At 36.6% G+C, this 11345-nt stretch overlaps 2 protein-coding genes across 2 annotated transcripts in view; both read left to right on the top strand.

The window, feature by feature from the left end:
* Positions 1-265: 265 nt before the first annotated feature.
* Positions 266-5159, top strand: LOC123231457 (NTF2-related export protein 2-like). The gene is given in 2 exon segments (XM_044657717.1): positions 266-350; positions 4553-5159. A coding segment is annotated over 1 exon segment (432 nt). The 5' UTR covers positions 266-350; positions 4553-4727.
* The window catches only part of MPG (N-methylpurine DNA glycosylase), a 60200-nt gene continuing 49143 nt past the window's right edge, over positions 289-11345 (top strand). The window contains exon 1 of the mRNA XM_044657707.1: positions 289-350. Coding sequence (XP_044513642.1) covers positions 342-350 — 9 coding nt within the window. The 5' untranslated portion in view covers positions 289-341. The remainder of the gene's footprint in view (positions 351-11345) is intronic.

Below are 11345 nucleotides of genomic sequence, written 5' to 3'. Positions count from 1 at the left end.
TGGAGGCAGTAATTCTTGAATCTTTTCCACAGTGGTTGTGTGTTAATAAAATGTTTTGTCATCTTAAAAGTTGTATAGAAAGGTGAATTATTGTTGCATTGTGTCAGATAAGGACAGAAGCCTAGAGAGCCACACATAGTTATAACAAATGCCTCTGACCCCACCATTAGCCTGATGATCTCTATCCTAAGTTCTCCAAGTGTCCATTTTTCCTACAGGTGCTGGCCAACAGTTGAATGCCTGCACTGTCTTCTCCAGCACTACCATGTGCCCTTGGCTTGCCTAGATCTCGGTCCTCTTCTTCCATCTTCCCATCCCTGCGTATTTAGCAAGTTTTCAAGATGGCTCAGGTGAGTGGGGTTAGAAAAAGCCTTGACCTAAATGCCTAAACCTTGTTAGAAGTCAAAAACTGAAACTTAGATTCCAGATCGAGACATAACCCTACGTGACTTTGGATAGAGAATTATATATTTGGACCTTGAAGACATTTTAGGGATGATTTAGTCCAAAATATCCTTCAAATGAAGAAAAATAGGCCCAAACGGATTTTTGACTTGCCCAGGTTTATATCATTATTAAGTAATAGTCTGGATTAGAACCCAAATCTCCTGACTAAATTCTCTGCTTCTGTAGCTGTGGGGTTCATTGGTACTATTTGTTTTCTCTTGTTTCTATTTTTCCTATGTAGATAATACAGCTGTTTCACATCAACTTTAGAATCACATTTAGAGTATGAAAAAACTTTGGAATATAGTTTAATAGTTAAAACAACTCATTTTGTAGAGAAAGAAACATGTCCAAAGAAGTGGTTTACTAGTCAGTAGGAAAGTATTCTGACTTTCACCCATACTGCAAAGGTAGCACAAAACATTGGTGGAATGTGCCTGGTAAACAACTAACTAGGCAAAAGTTTGTATAGTCAGTGCAACAAAGTATAGATTTAGCATGACCAGAGATGATCATTAATCTTTTCTTTTTCCCTTAAATTCCCTCTCCCACCCATAGGAAAGCCCAAGAATTGGACCTTTGGCATTCATTAAGAGAGACATGGCCTGATCCCAGAGCTGAGGCCTGCCAAATGATCATCTGCTCAAGGCATTTCCTTCTTCTAGGCCTCAGTTTTCTCCTCTGTAAAATGAGGGGATTAGACTAACTGATCTTTGAGATGAACTTCATTTCTAGTATATTATCAGTCTCTGACCCTAGGCTAGTAGTCATTAATTTATTCATTAATTCTTTGGTTCAACCTAAGAATGAATACTACAGGCATCTATTAAGGACCAAGTTGTTCAAACAGATAGATATTCTATAAATTTAAATAACATAAATGTAGACTCAGTTGAGGGGGAGATTATACCTTATTGGACTGAATAATAAAATTTTATTATAGTGTCGCATGTATAGCCTTTTTTATTTTTATCAAGCACTTCACAACAGCCTTGTGAGATAGATAGTATATACATTACCAGAATGGGTAGAATATAACAATATCTTTCAAAGGAAAAATAGCCAGATATACTGTTAAAAATAATGCCAATTTTGGCTTTACTTGAGTTTTATAGAAGCCAGACATTAGGATCAAAGTGCTACCTCTATTTAAAATGGCATTGTTGGGAAAAAGGAGGACCAGGAAGGAACTGTAACCTGTGTAGCCCAGAACTCAAGTCTGCATAGCCTTTGGGTTAATAAACTTGATTATAGGTGAACTTGACCATAGGTAAGGTAGGCATTTCAATTATTTTTATCCCCATTTTACTTACTGGGAAACTGAGAACCACTTTAGGCCCAGGTGACACTAATTAGGAGTTATCTAGATATGAACCTAGTAGTCTTGTACTTTTTATACTACTATATTATTTCCTGCTTATGTTTGAAGTGGCAGATGATGAATGGAATATAATCTCTGAAAGGTACTGCTTCCATTAATTAAATTATGGGCTAAGAACAGCCACATTATATCCTTTTATTAGTCTATCACTTGATCAACTCCTTTAGAGAAATTTGCATGTTCATAGCTGTTGGCCTGGCCTATATTTGGAAGGATGGCTCTGGAGATTATTTGGTGGGCTAGTTCACTCAGCACATCTACCTTTAGCTTGCATAGCTTTCTATGGGAGAGCACTAAACTTCACTGGTGCCACTGGGACATGTGAAATCTAGTCTGTCCAAAGGTTATTAATACTAATTTGGCATCTTTTTTTAACTTTCTATTTTCTGAACATGACTATAATGGGAAATGAGAAATAGGTTGGTGATGTTGAGGGTGTGGGAGAGACTTTGAATAGTCAATTTGTTGTACTGGAAAGCATGTTGGCTTGCAAGTCCAAAGCTCTGAATTCTAGTCTTGGTTCTTTCTCTTGTTAGATTTTGACCTCAAGCAAATCATTTAATCTCTGAGTCTCAATTTGTTTGTAAAAATGAAAAGTTTTAACTTAATGAACTTTAAGATAGAGACTACCTTTAATATTTGATTCTGTGTTCTAACATTTTTTTCCTTCTAAGTCTTCTTAACAGCTCTTACATTCTATGAATGTAAACTCTGAAAGTATATTATTTGATTTGTCTTTGTACCTTTCTATCTCCATTACGGAGCACAGTGCTTTGTTTATAGTTTATAGTTGAAACTTTATGCTTGAACTGAGTTGAGTTGAATTAAATTTTGTATTGGAATGATCTGTATTGGAATGATTCCAGGATCCCTTCCTGCTTTTAAGTGCGAATTAAAATTCTTACACTCAGACATGAACATTCAGCTTACCTCTCTGAGCCTCATTTTCTTTTTTGTAAAAAGGGAATAATAATGTCTGCACTGTCTCTTGGGGTGGTTGTGAAATGAGTGCTTTGCAAACCTGAAATAAATTGAGTTGTTGTTATTGTTATAATCTGGCATATCCCTTTCAGTGTTGGTATTTTAGTGTTTTATGACTATTTACCTTTGAGGATTCTTGGAGACCTAGAGATTCTTGGAGGTTGAGTTTTTTTTTTTAAACCCTCACCTTCCATCTTATAATCAATACTGTGTTTTGGTTCCAAGGCAGAAGAGAGGTAAGGGCTGAGCAATGAGGGTTAAATAACTTGCCCAGGGTTACATAACTAGGAAGTATCTGAGGCTAGATTTGAACCCAGGACCTCCCATCTCTAGGCCTGACTCAATCTGCTGAGTCACCTAGCCCCAGGGGTTAAGTCTTAATCCATCTGCCATAAAATATAGCTTAGTGCTCTGAAACTTTATTTCTATAGATCATGAATAAATGCTTTTGAAAGGGTTAAATTAACTTACTTTCCATTTTCTTGTCATTCTAGGCAAGTGACTTAGAATGTTTGTGTCATTAGTGTGCTACCTGTTATCGGATTTACCAGAGCATCTTCAGTGGTATGTTCCAGCTTAGCTCTCTCAGCAATGTTATTAGGAGGAATCTTATTATCCCTGGGAGTGCCCTAGTGATCAAAGAGCCCAACAAAGTGACAGCCTCTTAATGCATGCTCATTTGCGTATCATAAGTAGTTAGAATATAACTCACTCTAGAGCAATGTATGGTTTGATGTTCACAATAATCTGTCATTGGCATTGTAGTTATTTTCTTATTTTTCCAATAAGGAAAATAAGTGAAATTACTTACATTAACTGACTTGGTATTGCACTTTATGGTCTGCAAAGTGCTTTATATATATTAACTGATTTGGTCCTTCTCCAAGGATCTAGTACCTGGTATTGATGAGCCTAGAATTTTGACTAGGAGTCATAAAGACCTGGATTCAAATTCTGCCTCAGCCTTTTAGTTTATAAGCTGCATGACTAAGTCATTCATTCAACCTCTCAAACTCAGGTTCCTCATTTGTTCAGTGGAAGTTGTAAGAGCATCTATTTCATAGGTTGTGATATTCAAGTGAGATAATTATGTTAAAAAACACCACCACATGTGTACAAAAGACCAAATGACTAAATTCAGTGTTCTTTCTGAGTGCTGAGTTGGATTCAGGAAGATCTGGAATCAAATTTTGCCTCAGTTGCCTAGCTGTGTGACTCTTAAGCCATTCAACCCCTCTTAACCTCAGTTACCTTATTTATTAAATAGAGGTAGTAAGAGCACCTATCTCACATCATTGTAAGGATCAAGTGAGATAATATTTGTAAAAGACTTGTGAATCTTTAAGTGCTTTCTAACACCAGCTATTATTGTTATAGAGTGTAAAAGCTAAGAGACTTTAAAAGGGATATGCCAGAGCTAGAAAGGAACTTTAAGATCACATAACGTCTACCCAAGCCCGCAGCAATTTTTCCATTTTTTTTCCCAGTCCCATTAATGTGAAAATGCCCAGATACTAACCTTATGGCTCTCCATTTTAAGGTGTGTCAAGTTAGGATGACCTAACCTGAAAAATCTACTGTTTAGATTGTAGATCACTTTAGATTGTGAATCTTGGTAACTGTGCTGAGCTTTAATTGTAGGACTTGTATTCCTCATCATACATGCAACTTAAGCATTTGGGAGGTTTGCAAAGGAGTGGGAAGAAGGGACAGAAATGAATATATTTTTTTTTAATGTTGCAGATGGGGATTTCCATCTTTTCCATCTCCCTGCTTCCCCTTGTCTACCTAAATTTAAAGTAGTATAATAGGAGTTAGGCCTCTTGAAACTCCTACACTTTCTGAACCACTGGGTCCTGATTGCTCCTGTGCCTGGAGGTCTTCTGGACCTCACTGGAAACTTTACTGGGAAGCAGAAATGGCAGTGACATCATCTGTGGATTTTAAAACCTATGTGGACCAAGCATGTAGAGCTGCTGAAGAATTTGCCAATATCTACTATGACACCATTGATAAAAGAAGAAGAGTGCTTACTAGACTATACTTAGACAGCGCCACTTTGATTTGGAATGGAAATGCTGTTTCTGGACAAGATGCCTTGAATGAATTTTTTGAGATGTTGCCTTCCAGCGAGTTCCACATCAATGTGTTAGATTGCCAACCTGTTCATGAGCAAGCTACTCAGAGCCAAACAACCATCCTCGTGGTGGCCTGTGGGACTGTGAAGTTCGATGGAAATAAACAGCGCTATTTCCATCAGAACTTCCTGTTGACAGCACAGGTTACACCCAACAACACGGTATGGAAGATTGCAAGCGATTGCTTCCGCTTCCAGGATTGATCTACTTAGTCTTGGCAAAAAATAGACTCTTCTTTGGTCCAAATGTTTGAAATTTGTTCATTTTTCTTTCATTGTCCAGTTCATTGTAGAAATATGAAAATTTGCCAAAATTGATATATCTTTAAGAATATAGATCCCTAGCAGTTGTCTTTGAGAGCAATGGTTGTTTTTTTTTTTTTTTTTTTTTTTTGGTATGTAACATACATTTTAAATACTCTGACAATGAGTTCTGAGCTTGCTAATTTGTGAAAAGATGACTACGTCAAGAGGATTGATGTAATCCTGATTGATCTCTTTGTCCCCATAATGAACCATGAGCATCTTGTTAGCTCAACATAACACACTGGGAAATGATCTCTATAGTATATATAGTTAATTTAGAAATACCTGCCTCATTTCAGTAGACACTGAAAGGAATCTCAACTTGTGGACTGTCAAAATCAGAACAATAAAAACTGCTTATTTTTGCTTGTTGGCTTTTCATTCCTACTCTGATGTTCTGGAAATGTCTGTGTGGAAAAATGTTCACAATGGAGTTTTTTTAAGAAGGAAGAATATTAGTTTTTATTTATACATGGGTTTAAGGTTTAAAAGTACTAGTAAATACATCAATTATATCATTTAATCCACTCAACAACTCTTTGAAATAAATAGTGTAAAGTATTATTCACATTTTACAGAGGAGAAAATTTTACCAGAATCACACAGCTGACAAGAACCAGAGCTCTATTATTACACCATGATGCCTTTAGAGGCAACTAGGTGGTATGGTGGATAGAGCACTTGGCCTGAGTTCTAGTCTTATCCTTAAATGTATGAGTATGTAAGTCAGGTTCCTCAGCCATAAAATATGGATCAAAATAGTGCCTCTCCAGAGTTATTTCACATTTTTAAATGTTTTATTTAAAATTTAAATTATTTCATTATATACATTTAAATAAATGAATTTGAATGCCAAAAAAAAAAAGCATTTTGGACACCTTAATAGACCACTGTATTTGGAGCCACAAACTCTGGGTTTTTGACCTAGCTATGCTATTTATTAATGTGACTAAGTGACCAGGGACAAATCAGATTTCTTCTTTGAGCTCAGTTTCCTTATCTGTGAAACAATTGTAATACTTCTGCCCCTGGCAATGTTATAAGGAAAATGGCAAATTATGATGGAAATGTGAAGTTTTATGATAGCAGGAAGGTTTATTGAATCTCTCAATATAGTCTTGATGACAAAAAGAAAAGGAAATGTACTTATTCATTAAATTTTTATTGCTATCCTTTGTTTTTATATAACCTTTCTTTCCCAACCTATCCTTCCTCCTTCCCAAGCCAGAAAGCCATTCCCTATGATAAATTAAAAAGTGGAGGGAAAATCAGTATAGCAAAACTAGCACATCAGCCAAGTCTAATAGTAAATGCAGTGTCCCACTCCCATAGTTCCGAACATCTGCAAAGAAGGAAGGGAAATACATTGTCATATCTCTTATAATTACAGTATCAGTTCTTTGCATTCCATTTACATTGTTGTCATTGTAGTCATTAAAAAGTCTATGTTAAAATTTTCATTGCTATTTCTGTCTTCACCTTCATTTCCAGTTATATCTCCCCTTCCCTGTGCAACAAGCCATCCCTTGTAACAAAGGAAAAAGAAGAGAGAGAAGTAAAAAGCCGTTTAATGGAACCAACCAGTACATCAACCAAGTGTAATGCTATATTCGTTATTTCAAATCCATAATCCTCAATCTGAGAACAAAGTCCCCAGTCTAAGAATATACATATATATATATATATATATATATATATTTTTTTTTTTTTTTTTAAGAAGGCTTTGCAAAAGGGAATGCGCCTAGTTAGAACTTGTATTCCAAGTTATACTTATTCTTATCTACCTAATTTTCCAATCCTGCCTTGCCCATGAAACCATCCCTGTTAGGGCTCACATGTGGCATTTTTAGGTTTGTCAAACTCTTGTTTATAGCAGCCCTGTGAGGTAGGTAGCATAAGTTACTGTCCCCATTTTACAAATGAGGAAACATTTGAGACTTGTCTATTGTCACTTTGCTACAAAGTGTCAGAGCTGGCATTCAAACTCGGATTTCTCATTCCAAGTCTAAGCCACTCCACTAGAACATATTATCACTATTAATTAAAGTAGAAATTTATCTTCTTGATTCTTAGTGCCTTTGAACTGTGTATTTTGGACACTTTAAGGATCTTTGATTCCTTTAGGATGGATATTTCCTAATGTGATAAATCCTCTATGTGTTCAGTTGTCTTCATAAATTGAAGCAGTGTAAATAAAACTCATCATCCAGTGGCCAATCTTCTTAGCTTCAAAAAATATTAGGCACCTAGGTGCAAGATACTTTGCTAGTTACTAGTGATACAAAGACAAAATACCGACCCCATCCTCAAGGAGCTTTACTTTCTACTTGGGAAAGAGAACAGTCATTTATTATGCTTGCTATGTGCCAGGCACTGTGCTAAACACTTTACAAATGTTATTTCATTTGGGGGAAATAAGTATATACACATAAATGTATATGTATGCATGTACATGTGTGTATTATGCGTGCATACACACAGAGAAGATACCTTGAAAGAGTGCTGAGAATTAAGAAGGCCAAGAAAGTTGTTCTTTAGGGCTCTGAGGGGAGGACATCCCGTCTGTACCTTGAAGGAAGTCAAGAATTCTAAGGCAGAGGTGAGGAGAGAGTGCATTCCAAGCATGACATAGAGCTAGGAAATGGAATGAAAAGTTTGTGGAGAAGCTAGTAGCTCTCTGGAATTTAGAAGACATGATGGAGAATAATAGGAAATGAGTGCCAAGTAAAAGGCTTTAAGTGCTACTAGGTTGAGGACTTTGTGTGTACTCTGGAGACAATCAAGAACCACTGAAGATTTTTGAATAGGAGATTAACATGAAATAAGACCTGGACCTTAGGCAGATTATTTTGATAGTTCCATGGATGATAGATTGAAAAGCAAAAAGCTGGGAAACAGATCATTAGGCTAAAACAGGTAAGGGGCGAATGCTATGTGAGAGAAGACAAGGGGTTAGATAGAGAGATGTAGAGATAAAATTGATCAGATTTGGAGGATTTGAGGGAAGGGAAATGTCAGGAATAACTTAAGCATTCTGAACTTCAGTGACTGATGATGGTGCTCTCAAGGGAAATATGAAAGTTTGGAGGCAGTGATGGATATAGCCTAGGGGATCATAGATCTAGTTGTTAAGAAATCATTTGTGACCTTAGAATAATTTCAGAAGAGTGATTTTTTTTGGAAGTTAGATTGTACAGTACAAGCTGAAAAGAGAAGAGTTTGGCATTGAAAGGGACAAGAAACCCAGGTCACAAGACAACAGAACAGATCTAGGCATTAACTGAGCCTGGTATTAGAGAACTGACAGCAAAACATCCTTGCCACCTCCTCAGGGACAGTTGGCTGCAGCTATGGAAAGAGGTATATACATTGTCAGAAATGACCCGTATGTTCAAAAAAGACGGTCATAGATCTAGAGCTTGAGAGGACTTGAAGAGACACAATATGATCCAATCCCTCATTTTACCTGTGAAAAGGAACCTGAGACCCAGAAAAGGGAAGTCACTCTCCCAAAGCAGTCAGGGCCAAGGATACAAAACCAAGGCCTTAACTTCAAACTAGCACTTTTTGTACTATCACATAGCTTCTACCCTGGATTGATTTTTTATTTGACTTTATATAACATAGATTTTTTTTTAAAGTAATTTTTTTCCTAACTGCCAACTATTCTGCCTTGGAACCAATGTGTAGTATTGATTCTAAGACAGAAGGTAAGGTTTAAAAAAAATTAAAATCAAATTTAATCCTATTTCTGACACTTGCTGTGTGACACTAGGGAAGCCATTTAGTCTTGATAAGTCTCCATATTTATTTGTAAAACAAGGATAATATTACCTGCCTTCTTGAATTATTATAAAGATCAAATGTGATAACATATATAAAATTCAAAGCACATAATGAAATGACTTAAAAAATTTTGCAGAGGAGAAATGTGAGGCACTAAGAGTAAAAACTGATCACTCAGGGTCACATAATAAGTTAGTGACTGTGATATTACTAGATACTGGGTCTTCTGACTTTGAATCCAGTGTCTTAACCTTTTCCTCTACCCAACCACCCCCACATACTCTGTCTGATCATGCTTTTCTTTCTGCTACCCCTGGCATGAGAACCAGATTCAGTAATCTACATAGCTCTAGCCCTTCTATAAATACCTCAAGAAAACAAATTACAAAGCCAGGCATTTTCTTGGTGTCCACAGAATTAGAACAAAAAAATTGGATATTTTGAAGTATTATTTCTATCAAGTCTGTAGCTATTTTCATGTAAAATATAAAGATTACATGGTGAATTGGAAATAGTAGTGAATTTGGAATCTACAAACTTGAATTCTCCTGCTTTTTCTAGCCTCCTGACCATGGATGTCACTTACCTTTTCTGTTAAATAAAAAGGATGGAGTTGAAAAATCCAGGTTCTTTTTTAGCTCTTAAGAATCAATGGTCAGACACCAATACAACTATCAATAATATGGAAATAGATCTTGATAGATGACACATGTTAAAACCAGTGGAAATGGGGGGACGTTTGGAGGGGTGAAGGGGAAAGTAAGAACATGAATCATGTAACCATGGAAAATTTTTTCTAAAAATTAAAAAAAAAAGAAATATATATAGAAAAAAAAGAATCAATGGTCAGGGGCAGCTAGATGACTCAGTGTATTGAGAACCAGGTGGCTTAGAGATGGGAGGTCCTGTGTTTAAATCTGGCCTTAGATATGGCCTAGCCATGTAACCTTGGGCAAGTTGCTTAACCCCCATTTCCTAGATCTTGCCACTCTTCTGCCTTGGAACCAGTACATAGATCTGATTCTAAGATGGAAGGTAAGGGTTTAAAAAAAAAAAAAAAAGAATCAATGACTTATGATTTGTTTAAAGAAAGAAAAGAATATATATGTGGCTTCTAAGTTCAGGGGACCTTCTCCCCTGGACAGTTAAGATTAGGAAACTGATAAATCTGAGGAATGCCATGAACATTGTTGACCTGGTTTTCATCTAGGCATTTGCCAGTCTTTCCGGATATCGTTGTAGATAAGATGGAGAGATAGAGATGATAGTATGGTTAAGTTTGGAACTGGTTGACCCAAAGAGATGGTTAATGCATATTAGCTTGGGGCATGTCTCTTGGGGAGTGCCTTTCATTAACCATGTTCTGTTAAATATTTTTTTTATTAGTGACTTGTGTAGACAGCATGTTTTTGGAATTTGTTGATGAATGACAAAGTTTGGAGTAGTTATTCGATGGATGTTGGAATAGGGATACAGAGAAGTATCTTGACAGGCTAGGAAGAGGGACTAAACAAGACTCAATTTAATATGGACAAAAGTAAAAATTTTTTAAAAATCCATTACATAGTTACAGAATGAGGGAGTTATGACTAGACAACAGTTTATTTGTAAGAGACCTGGTGGTTTTTATGGATTTATGGACTCAGTAGTATGATGTGGTAGCTAAGAGAGCCAATGTGATTTTTTTTTAAACCCTTATCTTCTGTCTCTCTGTCTTAGAAATGATATTAAGTATTGGTTCCCAGGCAAGAGAATGGGTAAGGTGTAGGAAACCAGGATTAAGTGATTTGCTCAGGAAGTTTCTGAGGTCAGATTTGAACTCCTGGACCTCCAGGCCTGGCTTTCTGTCTACTAAGCCACCTAGCTGCCTTGAGCCAATGTGATCTTAGAATGCATCGAATCATAGAATTTAGAACGAGAAAGGTGAAAATGCTGTTTTGTCAGACTGCATCTAGAGTTCTGTGGCTAGTTCTGGAAGCCACATTTTAGGAGAGATTTAGAAAAACTCAAGTGTGTCCATAAACGTAGGTGATTAGGATGGCCACCTAAACCTAAAACTGTCTTTGCTCCCAACTTTCCTGTTTCTTTTGATGGCAGCAAATAATCTTCCTCACCACCTTGGCTTAAAACCTCAAAATCTTCTTTGCCTTTTTTTCTTCTCTCTACCATGCTCCCACTCAAGTAATTGCCAAGTTCTACTGATTCTACCTCTTTAGTTTTCATATCTGTCCCCTTATTCCTACTCACATAGTCCCCACTCTAGTTCAGGCCCTGAGTACTCTTCCTGATCTACTGTAGAAGCTGTTG

This window comes from Gracilinanus agilis, chromosome 1 (assembly GCF_016433145.1).
Source record: "Gracilinanus agilis isolate LMUSP501 chromosome 1, AgileGrace, whole genome shotgun sequence".
In the NCBI taxonomy this organism is placed as follows: domain Eukaryota; kingdom Metazoa; phylum Chordata; class Mammalia; order Didelphimorphia; family Didelphidae; genus Gracilinanus; species Gracilinanus agilis.
This window is presented reverse-complemented; position numbering and strand designations above follow the sequence as displayed.